Here is a 24,743-nt window from a genome sequence, read left to right on the forward strand (position 1 = left end):
TCGCGTCGACTGAACTCGATTGTGATTCGCAAACTGTAAATTCTCAAATTAATAAAATAATACTCTACTGAGCAAAGTACAAGTACAGTACATAGTTAATAAAACTAAATAGTTTTAATAACAGCATTTTTTGAAGTTTTTAAATTTAACTTTTAAATGCTGGCACCCGCGGAATTCGGGAACTTTTGTTAACTGCATTGTGCATATTCGGGGAAGCAGTATACGGATTGTTTTCTGACTGTTTGATTACATACTGCAGTCAGTTACGGACTTGGCTGCTTCTTTCTTGTCAAAATGGCTGGAAATCTTGGGAGGAACGGTGCCATCGACCTGGGCCAGCCTCGTTCTCCTTCTCCTGAAGCAGCTGCAGCCGCTGTGGCCAACGAAAAAGATGTGTCAGCCCCATTTTCTCCTTATCCCTTCTCGCCATACTATCGGAGCGGTGGTAAGAAATCATGGGATGAGACTTTTTGCCATACCTTGGAGTTTGCTGCTTGCAAAGCAGTCGTCAAAGAAAGGATATTCAGAGTTCACGTTGTTTTCGCGTTTGCGCTGTTGCCCCGTTTTTCCACTTTTCCGTACAGATTGTTCTCGTTTTTATAATGTTTGCCTTTTGACATGTCCCTGTTTTTCTTATTGTCAGGTTCTTCTCCAGTGAATTCGCACTGCGGTTCTCCCGTGCAGTCCGATGGCCATGCTGCGAATCGTTCTCCTATTTATATGACATACGATGGCGACATCGTGGGAGATCCGGGCGGCGGTTGTAGTGTCCGTAGTGCGAACACCATTCCCCCTTGCCCCCTAAAGCCGGAGTTCCGCCGCCTCCGCCCCCTCCGATAGGAGAACCACCCAAGAGCTTCCCACATGTGCCTTTTCCAGCCTTTTCAGCCAATAATTATGCTCCGCCGTCTCCGCTTCCTGCTGTTTTGCTGGAACGACCGCCATGGCTTCGCCAACGCGCGCCCGTGCCCGGCAGGCCCCCCGCCCTACCCCGCCCTCCTCCCATGCAACCCGTCGCGTTTCCTCCACCGTCGTTGTGGGCACGACCGGATGAGGAGCAGTATCCCAGTGCTGCCTTGGCGGGCTTGAAGATATCTCCATTCGAAGAGATCTCCTCTGCTTCTTCGGCATCCTATTCCCCCGTCACAAATCCCACCCGCCATCCGACCTCGTCGCTCTCCGATGGCGACACGGAGAAGGAACTGGAGCAAAAGGGCTGCGTTCCGTATCGTCCCGCTGGGCTGTTGATGAACGCGCAGAGGCTTTATCGACCAGCCGGGCGAAATCCGTTGCAGCCCAACCACGATACCTGGCGTACATACCGTCCTCCTCAATACATTCCGTCGCGCAATCGCTCACCGCAAAGAAATTATCGTTTTATTTGCTCCCGGAGCAGAAGCCGTTCTAGTTCGGACAGCAACCATTCCACATCCAGAAGAAAGCACTCGTACAGTCGATCTTCTCGGGCGGATTACGATAAAGGTCGTGAGCGGGCATATTCACGAGAGCGTAGAACCACGCGCTATTCCTCTTCGCATCGATACCGCTCCTCTTCGCGGTCGTCATCCCGAGACAGACGGTCTCGTGGGCATCGATCATATTCCAGCGATGACAACAGGCGCAGTTCCCAGCGCTCGTCGCGACGCAACCGGTCGCCTTCGCGATCTCCTTCCCGTGGGGTCGATCGAGACTGTCGATCACATTCGCGAGATGCGTCGCCCAAAAAAAGCACAAGTTACTTCCAGCGACACAGTTCAAAATCATCACCACTGAAAAATTCAGAGAAAAAAGCTGCGAAGCTTAATGATGCGGAAGATGATAAAAATCTTCGAACCGCTAAAACTGAACGAAAGAAAAGTAAGACAACATCGTACCGTTTTATGCACTTTGACTTATCTCATCTGCTTGCAGGCCATAAACATATGAAAGCCAGTGGAGGAGATAATTTGGCAAATGCGCAGAGAACAAAGCCTTGTGACATCGAAAATTCGCTTCCAGTGAAAACAACGTCTTTTTTGTGTGAGGATGAAACAGTAAAGAGAACAGAGAGTGGTATGTTCGTTCTGCGTACAGTATTTTAGGAGTTACGTGACTGACTCAATGATTTTCAATAGTTATGAGCAAGAACGAAAATGTGATAGCAGAATATTCAACATGGTATAAACTTACAAAAAGCGGACGAGGTTTATTTCACCGTAAATGAGGTGATATTTTGGTTACAGAGGCTGTGATCTTCGAAGATTGTTGTCAGTATGAAAGTGACATAAGTGCATCAAGTCACGTAGATTTATTATGTTGCGCGAATCATACGGTATTTGTAAATGTGATGCATTAATCGGAATAAGTAATCACAACTGTCAAATGAGATCGTGGATGCAAAAGGGAAAATGGGAGGTTCTATAATTTTTTTTAGAAAGTTATCGTAAGTAGATTGCCATTTTCCTGCAGGTGCCGGCAACGATGTTTCTAGCACTACCAAGTCTACTCTTGATTGTAAGCTGCCATTGGAAGTTGCGTCTGCCATAGAAGATTTGTTTTTGCCCTGGGTGCAGGAGCTGATCGCAGATGATAACATGGCCGAAGACGAAAACAGCAGTCAGGAGGCCGTTCAAGAACTTGAAGATTTTGGTTCTATACGAGATTCATTGATGGATGCCAAAGAAAATGAACTACAGGAAACGTTAGAAGAATTGAAGCTATGGTGGCCCATAGATGATGTTGAGATAATTGTTCAACAAGTGCATGGATAGGTAATGAGTGATGATATATGGTCGCTGGTTGCCTTTGTACAGTTAATTGCATTTTATCCGATTTCTCAAACGTTGTTATCTCCAGTGGTGTTTTTGGAATAAGTGGATTTACTTTCCCTGTGACACGTATCCTAGAAATATAATTTTCTGATAATGTAGGTATATTTTTGGTTGCTCACTGGTCAGTTGTCGTTAACGGTTTTTCTAAATGCATTACTACTTAATAAGACACGGAAATCAAAATTACTTGATACGATCATTCGCTATGTTTTCTTATCAGTATCCGTCGCATATTTCGTTTTTCGATTAATGGGGCTGTCGACTTGAATTTACAGTCCAGTGTAAAACTGAAATTTGTAGAATTGATCTGACAATTGTAGGCATCGAAATCTTATCGCAAATTCGAAAATTCTTAATGTGTATTATTTAACTGCGACCAGGCATACAGTAGCTGTAAACCGTAATATACAACTACGTTCTCGTTTAACTGTGTTCATTTGCGACGTACAGTTTTATTTAACATGTTGGGCTAATGGCATTTTGCGACATTTAATAATGACATTACTAATTGATTTCGACATCTGGCACTATTAAGTAGTGAAGCATTCAAAACTTGATTTTTACCTTATAGGAAAGTGTGGCATATCTCACAATAATGCGTTTGTGTATGACAATATGCCGAGTGGCTCGTATTTTTAGCAGATGACCTCAAAATTGTACATGAAATAGAAGGTACAAGGTTGCTGTGGCCTACAGAAATATGAGATGGCCAGTGCTGTCATTGTTATAATTGATTATAACTCTTGAAAAGTCAGTTTAGTGAAAAAACGTCGTGCTGAAGAAAACGAGGCAGTAATCAGCTATGCCGATTATGCGATGAGATGCGTTCAACCAGCTTGGGCGGAATTTTTGACGCTTACATATTACAGAAGTACCGTACGTATGCTGATGCATTGGTATTCACTTTCGCATTGTACCGTATACTCGTATGTCCGAGGCACAGTACACACTACTCACCCTAACCATTAAGTTAGAACCGAATCAGCTGCGGCAAAATTCTTTGTGGCAGTTGACGCTGTGCAATCTCACCGGAATCATCTTCATCGTTGCAGACGGCATTTTTAAGTGAACTGCAGGAAGAGCGCGACTATCCGCATGCAGTTTCACGATCTCGTTGATTAAGTCTTGGCTACGACATGATTCTGTAATCGGAGCTGCCGTTTTTCGAAAGCGAGATTAACCCAAACCTTCCCACCCTACCTGGATTGCATACCGAAATCTCAGGATATCCGTCCAATAACACCCGCTTTAACTTTCGCAGGCTGGACAGGTGCGTAATTAATGAGCAGAAGGCTCCATGTCTTACCATTATTTTGTTCGCGAAAGACATCAGGCCACACACTGTACAGTGCTAGTAATTTCTTACAACATATAACTACTCTAGATCTTCATATCATATACTTCTGTTTAATAAAAAGTTACTGCTAACATGCTTACATCGTTTTTGATTAAATTGTCGAAATAACACTTCAAAATTTTCATCTACAAGGAAAACTTTCATGTCGCCAAAAATGTTGTGCAAAGTCTTCGAATGGGAATTGCTAATTGGCAATGCCTCGAACTCGTTTATTTGTACAGTATGTAACTTATATAAATGAAAACTTTTAAACAGCCATTAAGACTTCGCTGTGCCATAAGTAATTTTTGTTGGTGGTAAACATTTTGACGATGGTCATTCAATAATCCAAGTCGTCTCGACTGATAGCCGGTATTATGCTATCATTGCGTATTACCTCGTTCGTAATCCGATTCAACTGCTGTATATAATAAAGATTTATATGTAAAGAAACCGATTCAGCTGCTTTACTTAAACTTTAATTACTGGCCGTATACCTTTCGAAAACAAAAATGGGCAGTAAACGTTTTAGCAAAACTGCATCGCGTTTAGGTTAGGTTTACAGTCGAGAGTTGCACAATTAGTACCCATCGGTACACAGACGTTTTTAGGATTTATTCACGAGAAATAGTCGCGATAAACTCCATTGTTCCATTTCGCACAATGCATTATTCATCTATTCCTACAGAAATATTGAGCAAAAATAACAAATATGGGGAAGGGCAGCAGCAGTGCACATTGTTGCAAAACAATTTCGGCAAAATCAGCACTGTTACCGATCCACAATATGGACTTAACAGAAAACAAAAAATATACAACACAGTAGCCAGTAAATGACACTCAGCATTTCCTGCCAGATGTCAGTGAACTATAGGCCTGCCTTTTTGTTAAATTGAGTACAAACCGTTCTTTTATAACGGCTTCCAGAATGGAGTTGGCGTTAACCGGTTAAATTATATGTTTTATCTAAAATCTAACTTATTGTATGTTCATAAGAGCTGAAATTTGGGACTATGCACTTCATTGGATAGCGTACACCATAAATCTATTTATTCTTGTATTAGTTTTTAGTCACACGTTTATTTATTAATAATATACGTATAATTTTACTTTTAGGCAAATTATCAGGAACGTTTTTAACGTGCAGCTGTTGCTATTTGATGCATCGGAAACAAGTTCGAAAGTGAAGGTGAGATAAACAAGCCTGAGTTGGTCGCATAATAAAGCTGAGATAGAACGCACTCGTGCTGCATCCGCTGATTTCGCTTTTGTAAAACAAATTAATTATGGTTATACTTTACGAGTTATTTGTGAACTCGAAATATCACATTATTACAAGCTGTCGATATAACCGATATTCAAAGGCGTAGTTCAAAGGCATCTATCGTAGTTATGCGCAAAATCCAGTATTTTCTCGTTACTAAAATTTAAATAAAATGCATACTTACAAGCTTATAATTTTTGGCGCACTAACTACAGATACAGCAGAGTACGCACACAGGTACAAGTAGTGAAACTGCTTTGTTTTAATGGATGTGAATGGAAATACAGGTTGAAAGAGCATAACTGGCTTGCGGCATAGTGCATTAAATGTATACTTCTACAGTAAGTACTTCAGCTTATTAATTCCGCTAAACATTGTCACTGAAGTCAAGATGGAATGTGGCCAGCCTTTTCACTCGTGCACAGTATAAAAAATAAAATCTGTTTAATTAATTAGTCAGTCAAGAGGCGATATTCATCGATGTCTTATAGACCATCAGATGATTGTCTAAAAGCCGCAATAGACTCACTCTAGATTTTGAGAGGACATACTAGGCTTTGCTATACAAGCGAATGTAGTTATACGGAATAAGTAGTCTTTGTAACTAAATTTTAACGAAGTAATTATTTTTTCTGTAAAGAAACAATTAATTTGTCTGTACGTTTTCTCAGCTCTCCAGTTAACTACTTAAGTAACTAACTACTACTTAAGCTCTCAAGTTTTACAACCGCACGTTAGTCGAAATAGTACTGTACATCGATCCATATCGATGTCTGCACTTCTCTGCATTTTAAATCGTGTGAGATTTTGTGATTGCGTATCAGTCTCGCTGTTAAACTGTAGGCTGTAAAAATATGCAAGTTTACCTTCTTTCCGGTTGGTTTTATTGTTTATACTGGCATATTTTGCTCGCTGCACATCCGAGAAGCATATCCTAAAATGGTTGTCGGATGTCGGTGCGCATTTAATAACGTGTAGGTAAATAACCACTTACAGCTCGGTTCGCTGCAGTAATTACATTGCATAACACATCGTTACATACAACCTATATCCCTCAAGTGGGGCTTCTTATCCAAAACAAATAAATAAGAAGCTTATATATACTGCCTTGTTTGCATTAATTGCATCCTGTGAAGATTAAAAATGTGCGTTAACGAATCCAGGAAATTTTAAGATTTCACTCCCACACCCGAGACATAATGTTATTTGTAGATTATGTTATGTCAAAATAATGAGTAACATAATTACTCAGACGGATAATATACAGAAATGATTCAGTCAGAGAGCGGCTTCTTAACTGGAGTTTTTTCAACGTCAATGGTTTTTGGTGCTTAGCCGACGTGCCAAAATCCACTAAATGAGCTACGGTCTACGTAATTAACGATAAGGCGTACTCGTGCGAACTGCACGAGAATATAAAATTAACAATGCTTTGTAGTATATGTAGTTTTCTCTCATTTGTCATGATTCCGACATAAATTAGTAACAAAATTGGGTGGCCACTGTCAGTAGTCGATTGAGAACCAAAGTATTTATGGCATTTGCAAACTGAATCGGATATCGTACTGACAATGTAAGGAAAAGGTTGTAATTGTTGAATGCTGTACCATAGGTTTTATGGAAAACTATTTAATGAAAGTGATTTTATAATGAAACCTTTGTAACTTTGTGTATTCGTATTTAAATGCTTCGGTAATTTTGTCAGTAATAAAACCGAGTGAAACGCAAATTCGGCCGGGCACTCTAAAAGTGATTGTCTGTGAGTACTTGCCGGCCATCGGTACTTTTTGCAACTGTTACCGGATTCCGATATTTTTGTGCAGTTGTCGAAGTGATCTCATGCGGTTGATTTTTGACCAAAGCGCTTGAGCATCCCATTAATGGGTTGCCTTGGGATTGTAAAGAGTGCCATCAACACGAGCGTGATGCTACAATTTCTTCGTGGCATCTGCATCCGATAGCGTCGTTATGAGTGCGGTGAAACATGACATCCTGTTGTTGTCTTCGTAAAACTTTTGCCAAATAATGTGCGACTCAAGTAGTCACTCAGTCATCCGATATAGCGTGCTCCACAATATCGATGCATGTAATCTGCCGTATGCCGTTGAAGTAACTAGCGCAGACTATAAATAGGAAGTTATTAAAGAGACACATTTTCCTTCTGTGTGATTTTGCACTGGTTTCCTTTTCTAAAGCGCAAACGCAACGCTGTCGGTAAGAAGGAATATTTTTGCCGGAGCAATGCGAGCACACGTAACGCGAGAAGATGATTTGGCATACATTTCGTGTATGCCATGCTTTCGGCATACTTGTTGACGGAGTGTCTTTTGCAGAATCTCCGTTGATGTCGGCCGGTGATCTGCGGTTGCAGAGGATGCAGCGTCCTGATTCATCTGTGTGCTAGAGAAATGAGTATAGTAAAGATCCCCACTATACCAGATTCCGATTTCGGCAAACGGTCCGTGTTGCAACCCCTGGGGCCGAGCGTGCCGGGAGGGTCATTCCAAATGCAGACTTCCGCTGCTGCGGATACACTGAAAGTAAAAACCCTCTCCGACGATAGCTACGAAAGTTCATCCTCGCCGGAAGACAAGACCGTACTGGAAAAGGTCTGGGAGAAAAATCCCCTGGCACTGCTGAAGCGGCATATTAAACCATTAATCACTGCTGCTGATCAACCGCCGGCCAGCTCAACCGGCAACGTGTCGACCGGTGTGACGGTTGATGTGCGCGTGAAGAAGGAACGATCTGATCATGATGCAGATCACGAGGCGCAACCGGCCAGCGGCAGCAGCCTGATGGTGCTGAGTAAACACGGCATCCGCCGGAAGCATAAACGACACCGATCACTCGACGCCAAAACCGCCCGCTATTACGCTAAACGCCAACAGGCCACATGGACAGGGCTGGGCAGTTTCCGCGGGCGCGCCATGTCGTCCAGCTCCGACGAGGAGAACGGCGGGAAAAAAATCCGCGAGCGCTCCCCGAGACGAAAAAAAGGCGCCAAAGGCTCTGATTCCGTGAGCAGTAAGACGCCATCACGGGATCCCTCGGCCACGCCCCTGCCCCGCCCCGCTCCCCGTGGTCCCGAAGATTTGCCCCTTCCACAAATGGAGTTCCACCGAAACCGCCCATTGCTAAGCCGCACACAATGGCCACACAGGTCATCATTCAGCCATCGCTGACCATCCCCGCTATTGAAATTACAACACCGGACATCAGCGTATCGGTCGACGACCAGTTGCAATTCAGCCAATCAATGACGGATTTAAATAAAGCGGCAAAAGAGACGAATACTAAATCGCGCACATCGCTGGATTCCGTGAATGTTCGGCAGACGGAGAATCTGCAGACGATCGAAGAATGGCTGCATTCCCGGAAGAGCATCCCGGAGACGCCCAAACTGAAGTCATCGGTGTCAATGCAGCTCTTTCCGCTGCCACCGGCGCCGGTGTCATTGTCCAAAAATAGCACAGCCTGTGAACAATCGGTGAACGCTCCTCGTTATGCGCATTATGCGTCGGTCAGCGCATTGCCGTGGAATCATCCGACGAATCGGCATTCATTATCGGCATTCGATGAATCAGTGTTGGGATCCCGAAAGGAGCCTATGTCACCCGACAGTGTTAAAAATATGCGCCAGTTCTTTGAGCATTTACACAGTGACTCACCTGTTGATGCAGCCGGTGTGGCTAAATCGGCTGGCAAAATGACAATAACCGACGGCAAATATTCCCACGACCGCGCCCCGGTGGTGCACGCCGAGAAAACACCCGATCATCCACCGGTGACAAAAAGCCCACTGCCGCCTGCCATGCACCACGGCCGTCTGGGAATCGTGATGCAGTCGACGGAGCGATCTGAGTTGCTGCCACTTTTCAGCGGCAATGTCACCGCCGACAGCCAGTTCTTGCACAATGCACTACAGATCTCCAACAATGCCAGTCGCCTGCTCAATGATTTACGTTCATCGCCCAGCCTGCAGGATGCCACGCTGACGCCTGAGCCACAGTTGGTGCTGCAAGTGTCCGACGGGCGAAACACGACGCGATGGAGCAGTGATTGGCAGATCAACCGCTCATCGAATTCCGGTGCCTACAGTAAACCCAGCAACCTCACTCGTCCGTCCTCAATTTCGGCGTTTGATCAGCACCGTCTGACGGTGCCCGGAAGACCCAACCCCCTGCGCGAGATCAACCACCACGAACTGGAACGCGCACTGGAAGAGCTGGATGAATTTTATGAAAGTCTGAGCGCTAAATCGGAGGACGTCACCATCATTGCGGAACCGGAGACGGTCATGCGGAGCACCCTGGATGGAGGAAGGAGTTTCGATTCCGGTCTGTCGTCCTTGCAGGGACGCGGTGAAAATCCTTATTTAATTTCAAAGAATGAACCCGACCGGTTAGAATACACCAAGCAGTGGTTGCAGGATGAGAAGCATGTCGCTCCGCGACGGCGCAGTCATAATCCGCAGACACACGCGATGGCCACCATCACCATGGCTCCTCCTCCAGTGCCTTATTGGTCGCCGCCGACAGACAATGAGCGGCATATTGTCGGTGAGCGGCGCCGGTTTACGGGGCATCCACGGGATATGAGAGACGACAGGGGAAACGACCGGGATAATCGGAAAAGTGGTCGAGGCCAGAAAGATGATTATGCACGGCGTAAGCTGACTAACAGCAAGACTAACAGCAAGTCCTTGTCAGATTTACCTAATCCCAGCTATCTTCTCATGTCCGTAGTGTACACGCCTACGGTTTTCACGGGGCCGGCGCTGGAGTTTCAAAAGTATCCCGGCAGCCAGAAACCGCAGCCGCACATTGAAATGGATGATCTAAGTACAAGAAAGATTATCCATTCGCAAAATACCCCGCTCTTTAAGGTCACCGCGGATCTGTCCAAACAGCTGCCCAGCTCACGGAATGATTATGCTACTCCTCATTTAAAGGCTGTAATCAATGAGAAAAAATCTCGGGAACCGGACACTGTCAGGGATGATGCGGCGTTCCGACAATTGCGCAGTGACCGGAAGAATGTCACCGAACGACCACAAACGCTGGTCGTCAAGCCGAATTTCGTGCAAGAGAAAGCGGGTGGCGGATTTGGAGGAAAACGAATGGTGTCGGACTCGATTCGGCAGCTGGCGAAGCAGTTCGAAGGGTCTCCGAATAAGGATTCCAAAGGCGAAATTAAGCCCTTTTTCCGTCGATTTACCGGTAAATCTCAGAGCAGCCCGAACCCGGATGCTGTTCACGCCGCTATGCAGATTGATGGGAAACGAGTTACGCTAAAATCTCCGAATGCCGCCAATCCTCATGTGATCCGACGTAGCAATTCGGTGAAACAGGAATCGCCAAAAATTTCGCCAATTTCCGAGCTGGACATGGAAAAGTTGTTACTGTCGCTGTCCGCCATTTCGTCCAACTCTACGCCGACTGTGGCCAGCAACATGCAGCTGGCCGGTGATTCTAACCTTTCGATGCAAACTGCCAGTACAGGCGCTAGTCCCTGGGCAAGACTGACCGGAAGAAAGAAAGTCTTTCCCACGGCGTCGCAGTCTGGCATTTCTGTGTGATTTGGGTTACTATATTTTTCACATGCAAATGGGTGCCAGAGTCTGCAAATGTCTAAATCACAATAACGCTAAATGCAACTCCATGCAAGATTTCTGTACTTAACTATATTACTTCTTCTGCAGCACAAAGTGCTTACTGTTTAAATAATAAGTGTTTGTGCGGTTTGAATGATATTTTAGTTCTATGAAACCGTGACAGATGCAACGATAAAAACATACAGTATAAACCGTACAATATTTGTATAAACAGTTAGAAATGGAAGCGCAGTCTGAGTTTAACGTGGCAAAAAAAGAACTTAAGACAGAGAATCCGCAAAACAGCGGTATGATATAATTGTGTCCTTACAGCTTTCAGGAACCTCATAATCAGCCGCCAAACTTGAATTCAATAATCATAAGTCGCACGAATAAAAATAATAGGCTGGTGTTCGAACAATATAGCCAACTTCTTAGAGCTAGGTCTGACAAATAAAATACTGAGTAAATTAAATAAAACTCATGACCGGCGCCATCTCTTTGTTTTAACCACAGACAAAGTTAAAACTACATAACTTTGTCGCTTACATAATAGAACTATTAGAATGAAATATCCGCGCACATTCCTCTTTCACTTATGTTACGGCCATATCACTGAAATAAAGATCGCATTAATTTTACGAATAAGTACAAATATGTATATCACTTCACAAGGCTCGCGTGGCGATTGCCAAATTTCCCTTACCGTCCCGTTGTGCCAATAAAACCACAAACAGACAAACTCATATTAATTTTGTTGCAGCATTGTAATCAACGTCTCGAAAAAACGAAAACAGGATACTTTTACCACCAAAATTATGCAGAATATTATACATCAGAACGGGGATGCGCACGTAGTAAATTGTTGCAGCTCCTGTCGCAGCAGATTGGCTGATTGTTAGCTTTAAAAATTTGCTCTACACGAAATGTCGTTATTGTAGCGAATGATTAGCAATATCGTCCAGTTGGTCAGCTTAAACAAAAAGCCAATATATGATCAAAAGAGTTATTCTTACTGAAACAAACACCATAATAATACTCTCAAGGGTCACCGAGTTGTTTTCGAAGCCTGCTAACTGGCGGAAAAGTTTATTTGCGAAGAACCTTTATCGAATTTATTGCCTCTGAATCGGCATCAGTAGCTAATACAGCAACCAGAACACTAATTCTAATTAACCGTCATTCAGAAATTTTTACATCACAAATGTTACATATTCACCCACTCCATGTACATTCATCTGCAGAATTAGAAATGCCCCAGAAATGATGCCAGAACTGGCTAAAAACGCTAGGACAGAGAAACAACTAATACTACAGCAGACCTACTATACAATAAGGGAAACACCAAGAACCAGAATCTGTGCGCAGAACCAATTTCCATCAAAGTCCATAAGAAAGGTCACATGCCGGATCTTCCCATCCATTTCCATGCAGCATAGGTACACGTCGATACTAAACGAGTAAATGCCATGACAGAAAAAAATTTCCCAGTTTAAGCAGATCCATAATGGGCGGCAAAACGCTATTGGAAAGAATTTGTCTTCCAAGGTGGAAAATTGTCAGACGTAAGACAATACAAATCAAACGCGAAACACGGCAATGAGTACGAAAAAAGTCTGTGTTAAGAACAACTATAAATAAGGCAGCAAGTAGTCACTCGGATCCTGGTGCTTCTTTCATTTATCACGCTTTGCGTCCCGCTTTCCAATTGCAATGCAACAAATTTGCGCACAAACAGCACTCTCAGGGTGACTCTCGTTGCAGCTCGTTTATAAGCTCTTTCGGAATCTCTTTAAACTGGTAGACAAGACGCTGGCCATCCACCTTCGCTAGGATGCCTCTCTGGTAGTAGTATCTGCAAAAATTAAACGCTTTTTTGGATAACTGAGTAATTCATACGTGAGTAGAGGGTACCTTAATGCACGCCCCATCGTTTCGTAATTCATATCGGGCTTGTTCTAAAAATTAATGATAGAGTAAAATTAACGTAGTTGGCGATTAAAACTGAAAAAGATTTACTTTATGTATTCCCCACAGCCTGGAAACAGCTTTGCTGTCAACCAGTTTGAAGATGCCCTTTTCCCTGAAAGCAGATGTATGCATTAAGATTTAAGCATAATATTATGTGAAAAGCCGCCACGACTTATTAAATATATAGTGCAACCCCTGTTGACAAAATCCGCACTGCATGCTTACTTGTTAGTCCACCGAATATATCTCGGCGCGCATTCCTTATCCTGCAACAGTTTCAGAAGAAATTCCCACAGATACGTCGTGCCCTCGCGCTTTTTCTTTGACGAGCTACCAGAGCCGTCTAAAGATGGTTCGTACATTGGCCGCGTTTTTCGATCTGGAAGAAATCAATCTTGTATTGATGGAATATAATTCACATAAGCAAAGCCTTTTATTGTAATACAAAGGAAATAAAATTTAAATCTTCCCTGCGTATGTTTGGATTTGTTGTGTGGCTGTGTTCACAGTTCTCAGTGAATGATGGCCAAAACTACCAGAGCAAGTACGTGTAATATCTAACGGCAAAAACGACCGCTACGATAACTTAATTTCGAATACTGCAACAAAAAGCTGGAAACTAGTACAAATCAAATATTGTGTTTACCAATCAGAATAATTCAGTAGTATTAATTGCATTGCTCTTACGCTTTTTCTTTGGTTCAAGGAGATCCTCAGAATCGGCCTCTTCCGGCAGTGTAAGATGATCCGCATCCATATTGAGTGGGGACTGACTGCGCCCCGTGGAGAGCGCGGTGGTGGGATGGGCGGATGCGTGTGAAGAATGCGTAACATGGGAAATGGGAGGGAGCTGGTGCAGAGCCGGCATCGGCGGTGCATAGTGCGAATGCGCTGCGGCGGCGGCTGCTGCCAGAGCGGCATTCCTGGCCGGCGAGGGAATGGGCTGACCCGGCATCCCACGGCCCAACATTGCCGCCAACTGGGCCATCATCGCATGCGGATGGGACGCTGGCGAAGCGGAAAGGAGGGAATGGTGCTGCTGCTGCAGCATGGCTGCAGCGGCATACGTGGCCGCTAAGGCGGCTTGCGAACCATACAAGTCTGCAGAAAGCATGTGATAACAGTATTACTCTGCACATACAAATCGGCGTGCGCTATGCAATATTTCACGGAGCGCATACAAACCTGGATGGAGATGCGGGGACATGTGATTTGGTGGAAAAAACGTAGGGTTGAGAAATGGCACCCGTTGCACATTTGGATTATGAGCTGGAAAAAAACATATTACCATAAGACTTTTTCACTACGAGTATCTCGAAAGTTTGAACTAAGTCTGGCATGATCATTTTCGCATGAATGTTTCACGGTTTCACCTGCAGAAAATCGCCGATCGTCACTGGCACTACTGTCGATGTCTGAAACACCACTGTCTGAGGGGCTTGGAGGATGCGAGCCTATAGGGCAAAAATTTGATCAGTTTTTAGTTTTCCGTAATTTTTGCAAATTCTGAATACGCTTTATAATTACCGGTATTGGTGGACGAGTAGGCTGAATGTGGACTGAGCGACTTATTTAACGTTGTGCGAGATTGTGAACTATCACGTTCACTGAGATTTTGCAAGCTTTCCCGGCTTTCGCTTCGGGGATCATCCTCTCTGTCTTCATCGTCGGATCCGCTCGAAGTGACCACTTTAAAAAAAAGCAACATGCCAATCATGTACGAGCCAAGACAACCTGTTAAAAATTTGATCAGAAACAATAACCATCAGAATTATCCCGCGTACAATTATACACGCATTATTACATTTATTACCATTATTACCTATCAGTTATCGGCAATTTCGCCGTACAAAACACAGACAATAAATACCCGCTGCGGTTACTTCATAAAGGGCCAAAAGTATAAAAAAGTCTCAATCTACTACTTGGTCTAGTACAGTCAACAGTCTAATACTTGTGTATCCAGTGGTAAATTTTTTAAGAAAGCCTATACAATTATATTTTCATAAACCAAACTGTCACATCGTACGATTCAATCATTCATATTGGTATGTACGAATTGTTAGACATTCGAAGCAGAGCTAATTTGCCAAAGTACCTTTGTGCCTTTGTTTTGTGGTAAAACAACATTTAGTTACATTCTTATATTATAAATTTAATGTTTAGTAATGTGAATAATTTTATGAGCCACAAAACAATTTTTTGAGTCCACATAGTTATTATCTACCGCACTGTCTTACCGAACGGCAGTTACCAGTACTGTGGTGCATAACAGTCCAAATTCAAAAACAGCTGTTTACACAGACATCTATTTTACGCTACAAAATGGAACAACGGATCTGCAAGATCTATGAATACCAGCGCGCGCTAATTAGAACGCTTTGTCAGGGTGCACTCGATAACAGCTTTCCAAATGTTTCACCGGAAGAGCGGAATGACGCTATGATCGTAAGATAATACCATAACAGGCTACTTATGCTCTATATCAACAGATGTGAACACACCGTGACTACAAAGTTCTTGACCTAAATTATTATCATTCGGCATCGGAAGGTCGAAAGTCTTATCAGTGTTCCATTACCAGGCAGCATGCAGCCACTATGCCCGTAATTTCAGTAAATACGTACAAAACCTTGCACGTTTTCTGGATATAGAACGAAAATTACAAAGCAGCGTCTTTAAGGAACCAAACACGCTGCAAAATAAATAATTACTTGCAGTTGCAGATCACTGTAGCAGTAATATTCAAATAATCGAACAGCCGGTTAAATTTGCATATCCGGGAGATCAGTAAAATTATACTTGCAAACCAGTCGTGATTGAAAAACTGTTAAAAACGCTGTCATTATAGTGGGTCTGTAAAAAATTCGATTTTCAACTCATTGTGGTAAGTACTGTAACTGTTAATAAATAATTTGGCATAACAACAAAGATATGACACATACAATATTATAATACTCCGTACGAAGTATATGAGTTGCTGCGCATTTGTTACTAGTGCCGATCAATCGGGCTGATCAGGATATGAGCGGCATAGAGCGGTGCTTCCGGCCTCCAACACTAGGATGGAACTACCGGATGCTCTAAAGTAGGTTGAAGAACTGAAGCGTGCTCTCCGACACAGCCCGACCTGGTTAACTGCTTCCAAATAGGTCGGAGATCGATACTTGCGACAGATCTAGCGTTCCCGCACTACACACCACAAGCGCCGTTTATAATTTTGTACAAACACATGAAAATTTTCCGCCACCGGAAAGCCGGCTATTAATATGCGGGCATCGCAGAATATTTCTCGTTTAACTCCCGCACCTCGCGATGTTTGTGATGCGTAACAGAAAAGCTGCTGCCGCATGGCATTCAAAGGTCACTCGGACCAGATGCCTGTATAAGTGTGCGGAAGAGTTTCAGTAACCGCGGATACAAATGTGATCCATTATCGAAGACTGATACAACCCTAGGTAGCTCGCTGTCAGGACTGTCGAGGAATGACGACTCCTGGCTGCAAAATGAATGACTCATTTTTGCTGCCAGGAAACGCGAGCTGGCACCTCCCATACACCAGCTTCACAGTCAATGCCGCGAAAGGTTACTTGCAGTTGACCGGAAATGCGAACAAGAAACAAGTAGAGAAAGAAACGAGCACAACGAAACCGGTTGTGTTCTGTGTTCAATGAACGTTAAACTTTTGTGAAAAATTTAAGTTGTTTTGCAAACTGGTAAGTCGCCATCGACGTAAGCGCACATGTGTACAATACCGATGGTCTGCATACATATTTCGCGGTGTTAAACCGGTTTGCAGTCTCTTGTGTATCGCACGCATTGCAGATAGTATGACACACACTCGAGGATGCCAACCCCAAAAGCAACCTTGACTTCAGCCACACTAACCAGGACACTTTTCCGTTGTTTAACATCCGGTTTCCTGTGTTAGATCGTTCAGCAACATTTAGACAACTACAGAAGAAATGCAGCGTAATTTGCACGATAAGGCTGTTAACGTTATTACTCAAATCTAAGCCTTTTGAGTAGTAATCTGGCAACTTTGGGCCCAGTCTGCTTGTCACGCTCACCTACAACCACTTCCTAAAAATTAATGTTGCTTTAGAACTATTACTTAATACCAACTCGTAGTACTCGTGCTGAATTTGCAGTTATTGAACATTCGTAAGGAGTCTGCGATAGAATGTACACAACGAATTTAATATTAGATACTACGTACGTTACAGGCATCTAGTAATTCCAGCTACGGTGTACAATAATACTGTTTATTTCATAGTAAATATTGTACACTGAAAAAGAATTTCATAATAACATAAATCACTGTTAGTGTTTAATAAGTAATTCCGTTTAATAAAGTAATTAGTAATTACTATCCAAAAAAATCGACAAGCCTGTACTGCACTGCTCATAATCTGCGTATGCAAACAATAATTAAATTAAGTAACTTAACGAATGGTGGTTTTACATTCTAAAACACTAGAGACACCAACAAAATCAAGTGCACATTTGAGAAGTGTGTGCGCGCGAAATGTTTCAAGGCCACAGCAGTATGTCACTGTCGCGATGCAAACACGTTTACAAACGATTTATGCGAGTATCAAAGCTTGTGGTTGTTCGAGTAAAGCACAAACCAGTCAAACGAGCTTTGGCTGTTGGAGATCGCCTACTATACTCTGGAAAAGTTACGTTATTAAACTTCTTATTACATTAGCTTTGCACTGCATCGTACCATTCATTCATACCTACGCGTAATATATTCGCGTATAGATAAGTATAGATATTTTCGCGGTTTCGACAAATTTTTTCCCCACGAGTTGGCCACTTCCATTTTAACAGATCGGCCAAGTACTGTACGAGTACAAGTATTAATAATCAGAATCAGTAATTAAATGAATACTAACTATCTGTGCCAGGATTTCGGCCCCTCTCTTTTGGCGCCGGTGATCTCAGCTTCTACTCAACCAATTTTTCTGCTTCAAAATGCATTAGAAACCTCTCAATCAGGATTAGTGGTCACTCAAAAGCTTGTTACCATGGATGCCATAGGGCTAACATGGGCGAGTTCTCGCTCTTGTGCTTACTAAATTACAAATTTCCAGGGAAACAGCTTATTTTCTAACCATGTTGCAACATACTGCATTATTCTGATAAGAAAATCTGAGATAGTCGGAAGCCAATATTCATCCGTGCTCAGCTTGTTAATAATTATCTTTGATGTATCGAGCGTCGAGCACCGGACTGGTACAACCGTTAAAAAACTTTTAAAACGTTTAATACAGTACATTTTCTACTATGAGCCGAAAAAGCAACATAGCGCTACTGTTTTCCATACCTATATGCCAGAGCAAACAATTTTCGTAGAATAGTTTTTGAATAATTATTGTCGTTTCTACTGTCTGCCAAACATCCACGTACCAGAAGTTGTTTAAATTGCGGAAGCCTGCCAATTTCATTGAGAATTTAAGATACTATCGTACAATGCCTGCAGGCTGTGGAAAAGAACATGCCGGATGTTGTTGTTGCCTTGTCAATCTCGGTTTTGGTGTAATATTAACAGCAAGTAAAATTATTCAAGTTTCTTTTACTATTTGATCAATCCCGTCCATTAAAATGGGTGCGCTAAATCATTTTTTCGTAGATATACACATGATTTTGACAAAGAAGCACTTTACAAACTGTGTGCGTACAGGCATACAAATTGTGTTTTGAAACTGATGGTGCAATAACAAGCAAAAACAATTATTCCTAACGGTTTCTATCAGGATTCAAACACACTACTAAGCTTTTAGCACAGTCATCTGTATACTATCACTCTTCAGAAAATTAGCAACCTCTCGTAAGCATTTCGGCCAAATTTTTTGTAGCACCCAAATAATTTATAGCAGCTTAAATTATTTGCAATGCCAGGGCACTGGCTTAGGTGTTTTATACGTTGGACTAAAACCGCAATAAAAAAATACTGGCATTAATTAGGCGGAGCCGGTTTTCGTTACATTTCCAGCTATGTCTGACAAGCGGTGACTTTAAAAATTCGTCAAAATGTAGCGCTACCGACACAACAGATCATCATCAACAGACAACTTAAAGGGCGATCGATTACATAAAGAGCGGAACTGTGCCGCTAACTGCGAGGCTGTGAGCAGACCGGCATTCAACAACACATCACACGAGCATCTGGGTGCACGACTCTCACCAGATCGGTCTCGTTTTCGTCAACTGTATTACTACAGGAAAAAAACTGGAAGAACTTGAAATCGGAGATGAAGCACTCACTGTATTATGTTAGTTTTCATTGTTGACCAAATTGACATTAAGGGTCGTGGTCAATCCACTTGATATACCTTAGCGACGGCCCATCCGCTTATGGTCACATTTTTCAAATCAGACCGCTATCCGGACTGGCCGAAATAACTGCATCACTTAGTGATGCCATTATGCCAATAAGGCTCACTATCACTACTTGTATATAAAGTTATGAACCAATACCAAATTTAAACTGAAGGTTGGAATGATTTGCAGACAAACAAACAAGAAATAAAACCTATAGAAATATCCTGTGCAACTGCAAAACGGCACATATTTTGGTAAAAACAGCGTATACGGTTGTACCTGTGCTAGATCAATTTTGGGAATATTATGGTAAACTCAATTGGTAGAACATTTAGACAACAATTAAAAATTACTAGTTTTTGTGGAAAGATTTGAACCGCCGGCACGGATGAATCCGAATAACATAAGGAACCTATTCAGAATTGTAAAGATACTCGCATTTATTCAAACATATAATAATTACAGTTTAAAATTCTGCCGTTTTTGTACTTGATTAAAGGCATTAGGAAACTTTGTATTTCATACTGTTTATGAACGTCCAGTCGTAATTTACGACTTGCCAGTACTCGGATTGCAGTATGAACTTTTACAGCGCACACTGCATAGTAAAACGAGTAAACATGGAGAAATTATTATTTATCAAAATATAAAATGCCTTTATTTGATATGATAATATACTGTTACTAAATGCTATCAGAAAAATTGAAAAGCTAGATTTTTGTTTAAGATTTTATTCTAATTATTGCATCATAATGCCGGAAATAGGCACACTTGCGGTTAATCGCAGTAGATATTCCCGTGTGAGCGGGAAATGCCGGTTTTAGCCGGTTTGCCGATCTGTGCAAAAGCGAGAGAGGGAAAGTGAAGAATTTTAAAAGCTTTAACTTTCATTCGCACAGTCAATAAATCCGCTGTTCGCTAAAGCACACTACACTCCGTACAGTTGTGCGGTGAAATGAAAAGTGGGTCAGTGAGCACGAAGAAGAAAGCATTTGACGCAGTAGTCCGGAAACGGTTAAGGGCTAACTTCAGACCGGCGATGAAGGTTTAATATTACGCAGTCCTGTGGCAGGCCCTCTAATAAATCAGATTAGTCTACCACAGTAGCCGAGATCTCCGTACGTAGCCAAACAGGACACATAACTGTAACGAGATGTTTCTCGTGTTTGCATTACCGGATGTAGGCTATTTAACATTAAGAATTAATCTGTGTATTATTGATCTCCCTCCCTGTCGTGCAGCGCCTGTTCTATTTCCGTTCCCAGAAATGTTCACTGCGAGTGTCTGTTGCAGCGCTTCCTTGATCCGGCCTACATTCCACCCCAGCAAAATGAAACATAATCAGTGTGTATCACATACGGTGTCCCGATGGGAGCAGTTTTTACAGAAATCGCCTCGGTAATCAGCGTCGAAGACAGTTTTACGCTGCTACCGCATCAGCGCATCGTTATTTCCTTAATCTACCGCATTATGCGGCCACATAATACACATGGAAGCGTATTACACGAGTTCAGCGAAGAAGGAATTGGGTGATCGGAGATGAGAACGGAAGTGTGATAACAAGCAGTTTGAAGCAACAACACTCGCTAATCGTAGTATCATCAAACAATCAACTTTTACTACGCTATGAGCGCGCAGACGTCCACTAGTCGTCCGACGTGCTAGATAGCGGCTATTCGCTTTTAAATTTTGCAATAATTACTTTCAATAGTCTGCCTTATTATCTTAAAATAACATTATTGTTATAAGAAAAGCAATAGGTACAAGTTTATTTATTATAGAAAACACGTTTTTATTTCTAATAGATAATACACTTTCTTTAACAGTTCCAGAATTTCTTTGGAAATGGTAACAAAGTACGGTCGTGAAGTAAGTTTCGTATGAAAATTACAGTGGTTCGCCGTGATGAAAAATCTGAGTCACCAAAACCAGTCCTCCATTTTTAATCAAACTTTTAATTCTGACAACCAAGAAGCGGTCTAGATGAACCCAAAGAACGTCATTCCATAAGCAATTCCTGATTGTCCGCCCTAAAAATTACGTAATTGGTATACACGGAAGCAGTCACGTGCGGGGCCTGTACATATCGACATTTCAAATGACGAAGACTGCCGCACGGTTACGCTCCAAGGGAGAAATTGATAATGGAGTAAACAATTCTCAACGAGAAATAAACCTCTCCATCTATAACACCAAACTGTACCCGGAAATTGTCATCAATTCAAAAACAACTTGAAATCAATTATTAATTTACCACTGCAATATTCTTCAACCGAATTCAGAGTACTTCTACTAGTCCGTATGCCCAAAATAGGACTTATACCGCATGTCGAAGAAATTAAATCGCATCACCTATAATTTTTCATTATGGAAAGGCGCATTTGTCACAAGTAAAGCACGTATCAATAATCATAATAAGTATTATCATCTTCGCTTCGCGATGAATACAGTAATGCTGCAGTAAAAGCGTCATTCTTAGTTCTTACAAATATATATCTGCGTAGTGCATACATAAACTGTAATTACACACCGGAAAAAATTGGAAGATTACTTAATCACATTTGCATCCCTCTGCTACATAGTAGCTACAGCTAGGTTAGTGATTTATTCGGCAAAATTATTAAGTATTGTAGACTAACTGTATCCTCTGCAGCAATACAGGCAGGACCTGATTTTACAACGACAGAATAAGAACGAGTGAAAGTACTTAATAATACCGCATCCACCAAACCGCGCGTCATAACGTCCCTGCAAAACCGGTATGCCGCAACTTATTTAAAAATGGATCTGCAATGAAAGTTCTGTAATAACAAGTAAAGGAAGAAAAGTATTCGGAAGTATACGTTAATAATGACAAAAGCGTACGCCCTGAGGACAGAGCGCTAGCACTGAATCATAAAAGCCATGGGAAACGCTTTCATATCGAACATAAAACGGAAAAATATTAACGTGCTGACCACAAAAGAAAGGAAAAGGATGATTACTTTCCGTGGCCTGAAAGTGAATTATACAGCACTCTGGCCGCTGCTTCCAGGTTAGCTTAACAATCTCAGTGGGTCAGTGGGTTGATTACATATCCAGGCTGCGTTACGGTACAGAATATTAGCCAAATCCAAACAACGACTGCCTGCTCGACCATAAAATTTAATGGCGCACGTACAGCACACTGGACAGGAAAGTATAAAATACTGAAACAACATCTTATGGTACACTAAGAAGTTAATTATATTAGAAGGAATATTTAAAGTATTCCAATTTGCAAACCAATTCATTGTTTACACTTAAAAACTTTTAAAAACTGATTATACATTTTTCGAAATATCGGATCCTAGTAGCACTCTGCACCATACTGTCCGTATATAAGAAAGGAAAAAGAAAAAGACTGATATAGAAATTGTGATAATAATAGTAATTCTCCCAATCTCATTTTTTGGGTAATTAAGCATCGAAAGGAAAAACGTGCTCTAGCTATCAAACTGTCGAGCAAGTATATCGGTAGGACGCGTGATTCTCAGGCGATGTAATTGACGCGGCCACACAAGGACACGGCGGCAAGCAGCAGGTAAGCATATAAGCAAATCCAACTGTTATCACCCGATGGACATCCGCCATCGCGTGACATTGAAAATACCTTAAGCTCGTAGACAAAAAGTATAGCATTAACCTTAAATGACTCTTGTCTGCATTTGTACTGATGCAGAATTATTCATACTATACTATACACTTAGCTCGGCGATCAAATACGAACATGGTAAATTACTAATTTACTATATATTACAAAAATCCATCATTCCATAATTATTTGAAGACCGGAATGCGTAATAACTTCATCAATTTCAAAACCACCGGAGTGTTTTCAATTGAACAACTATTTATATGTATGTTTACGGATTTAGCCAGAGCTGAAAAAAGCCGCGATATACGATTCACAACGCCGGCCATTCGACAAAGATAACCGCTGATTCCAGCACAATTCTAACAATTTTGCGTACTTCTATACAGGTAAACGACGCAGTCAAGGTCGCAATATTGCGAATTTCCCTTTGACAAAGGAAACTGTTGTAATTTGTCGACGACTGCTGATAGTAGAATACATGCCGAGGTTTGCGGTTTTAGTACTGAGGAATTTTTCAAACACATTGTATATGACTGACGGTAGCATTTTAGTTACTTACTGTAGCGTTTGAGAAGGTTCTTCTTGTACGAGCAAGAATTCCGTGCATTCTTTGACTCAATGCTATTCTCCGTGGACAGGTCCAGAGGTGGCTCATCCTCGGCTTCGTGGTCTTCGCTGATGCTGTGCATTCTATTCATTCTGTAGGAGACCGGCATTTCCCATGAACTGATTATGGTAACCATTCGAAGGACATTATGAAGCACGGAACAACACCCAATCTGCGGCGAAAGTTTGAACTACAAAAACTATTCAGGAAAATGCAGGAAAATATGACACTTGGCACAGGAGCCAGTCAATGGGCACAGGGAAACATGGCTTTTGTAAAGTGCATCTTCTGCATTGTGCTCACCGCGCCTAAGCCCGGGCGCTACCGGTAGAAATTTGGCACAAAAACCGCTTTTCTCGATCCATTTGGGATCGGTGAGAAAAACGTCCCGTCGGCATTTGAAAGTAATGGCAGTTTGTGCGCGATTACGATTCAGCTCAATAAAACATTTGTAAACTAGGTCAGTGAGATGTAAACATGAATCCTGAAACGTAGCAGCCCATTGGTTTGAAACTGGTTGGCAATTTTCAGTGGAATCTCTCTTCGCAGCTGTGGCGCATCAAGAATATATGTAACACCGGTCTACGAAAGCTCGTTTCCGCTTATTGCGCGCCAGATATGCACAAGCCAGCCACTACCGTTCTTTGGCTCAGCCTTTGGGCGCCGTAAAATCCAATGCAATGCGGCAGGAAGCAAAGCAACTAGACTGTTGCTTACATTTGCGATTCACAAGTCAGTTGTTACCGGCCGTAGTATCGCAGCTGACGGCACTGATATACACATTTTAATACTTTAACACAGTCATAGTGACATGGGTACGATTTAAATCAACGATACGGTATGTAAGTATTGTATTGTACAGTATAAAGTAAACACTCAAATTTACAATTATATAGTACTGTAGTAATTTTTTACGGATTGTGTAGTACAAAGTAGTGGACATCATATTGCACAATAGTGTATTGTACCCTTAAGTATTTCGTATGGTTAAATTAATATCTTATATATAAATATACCTATATTGATGCAGTTTTGTATTATTATCAGTAGAGTATTGACTTGTCATTGAAGCACAGATTTCCGTAGACAAAATACTTGCGCCTGCCATTTTTATTCAATATTCCCTCAACAATCGCATTATATAGCCTATGGAAAATAGATATTTTGTAGATAAAATTATAAATGCTAATCGACAGTCATGTACAGTGCGTAT

At 42.1% G+C, this 24,743-nt stretch overlaps 3 protein-coding genes across 4 annotated transcripts; 2 read left to right on the plus strand and 1 right to left on the minus strand.

Annotated features, from left to right (window-relative positions):
• The first annotated feature begins 43 nt into the window (after positions 1–43).
• Positions 44–3,007, plus strand: LOC129586252 (PHD and RING finger domain-containing protein 1-like). Of its 2 annotated transcripts, none has more exons than XM_055479359.1 (4): positions 44–445; positions 644–1,857; positions 1,912–2,052; positions 2,449–3,007. In XM_055479359.1, exons 2-4 carry the CDS (start codon positions 1,005–1,007, stop codon positions 2,748–2,750), a joined length of 1,296 nt encoding a protein of 431 aa, XP_055335334.1. In that variant the 5' UTR covers positions 44–445; positions 644–1,004; the 3' UTR covers positions 2,751–3,007. The 2 variants fall into 2 exon arrangements, with proteins under 2 accessions (XP_055335334.1, XP_055335335.1); XM_055479360.1 differs by having other exon boundaries at positions 1,912–2,019.
• Positions 3,008–3,711: 704 nt separating this feature from the next.
• On the plus strand, positions 3,712–11,218 carry LOC129586131 (uncharacterized). Its single transcript, XM_055479149.1, is given in 4 exon segments — positions 3,712–4,080; positions 5,263–5,335; positions 7,744–8,571; positions 8,574–11,218. Coding segments are annotated over 2 exon segments (3,171 nt in total). The 5' UTR covers positions 3,712–4,080; positions 5,263–5,335; positions 7,744–7,818; the 3' UTR covers positions 10,992–11,218.
• An 875-nt stretch (positions 11,219–12,093) lies between these two features.
• Positions 12,094–24,239, minus strand: LOC129586300 (ETS translocation variant 1-like). Its single transcript, XM_055479435.1, has 10 exons — positions 23,834–24,239; positions 23,483–23,702; positions 14,505–14,666; positions 14,351–14,431; positions 14,163–14,246; positions 13,665–14,078; positions 13,203–13,356; positions 13,026–13,089; positions 12,921–12,964; positions 12,094–12,861 (listed from the first exon to the last, which is right to left on the minus strand). Exons 2-10 carry the CDS (start codon positions 23,664–23,666, stop codon positions 12,750–12,752), a joined length of 1,299 nt encoding a protein of 432 aa, XP_055335410.1. The 5' UTR covers positions 23,667–23,702; positions 23,834–24,239; the 3' UTR covers positions 12,094–12,749.
• Between the last annotated feature and the right edge of the window lie 504 nt (positions 24,240–24,743).

This window comes from Paramacrobiotus metropolitanus, unplaced genomic scaffold (assembly GCF_019649055.1).
Source record: "Paramacrobiotus metropolitanus isolate TYO unplaced genomic scaffold, Prichtersi_v1.0 Parri_scaffold0000020, whole genome shotgun sequence".
NCBI classification, from domain to species: Eukaryota; Metazoa; Tardigrada; class Eutardigrada; order Parachela; family Macrobiotidae; genus Paramacrobiotus; species Paramacrobiotus metropolitanus.

What these genes read in the sequence shown, in the direction of transcription:
- LOC129586252 (XM_055479359.1), top strand. Translation starts at nt 1,005, where the DNA reads ATGCAACCCGTCGCGTTTCCTCCACCGTCGTTGTGGGCACGACCGGAT. An exon ending in TAAAACTGAACGAAAGAAAA is followed by an intron (nt 1,858 to 1,911) that starts GTAAGACAACAT and finishes ATCTGCTTGCAG; the next exon opens with GCCATAAACATATGAAAGCC. An exon ending in AGTAAAGAGAACAGAGAGTG is followed by an intron (nt 2,053 to 2,448) that starts GTATGTTCGTTC and finishes ATTTTCCTGCAG; the next exon opens with GTGCCGGCAACGATGTTTCT.
- LOC129586300 (XM_055479435.1), bottom strand. Translation starts at nt 23,666, where the DNA reads ATGGTTACCATAATCAGTTCATGGGAAATGCCGGTCTCCTACAGAATG. An exon ending in CTACTCGTCCACCAATACCG is followed by an intron (nt 14,432 to 14,504) that starts GTAATTATAAAG and finishes TTTGCCCTATAG; the next exon opens with GCTCGCATCCTCCAAGCCCC. An exon ending in GGCTGTGGGGAATACATAAA is followed by an intron (nt 12,965 to 13,025) that starts GTAAATCTTTTT and finishes ATTAATTTTTAG; the next exon opens with AACAAGCCCGATATGAATTA.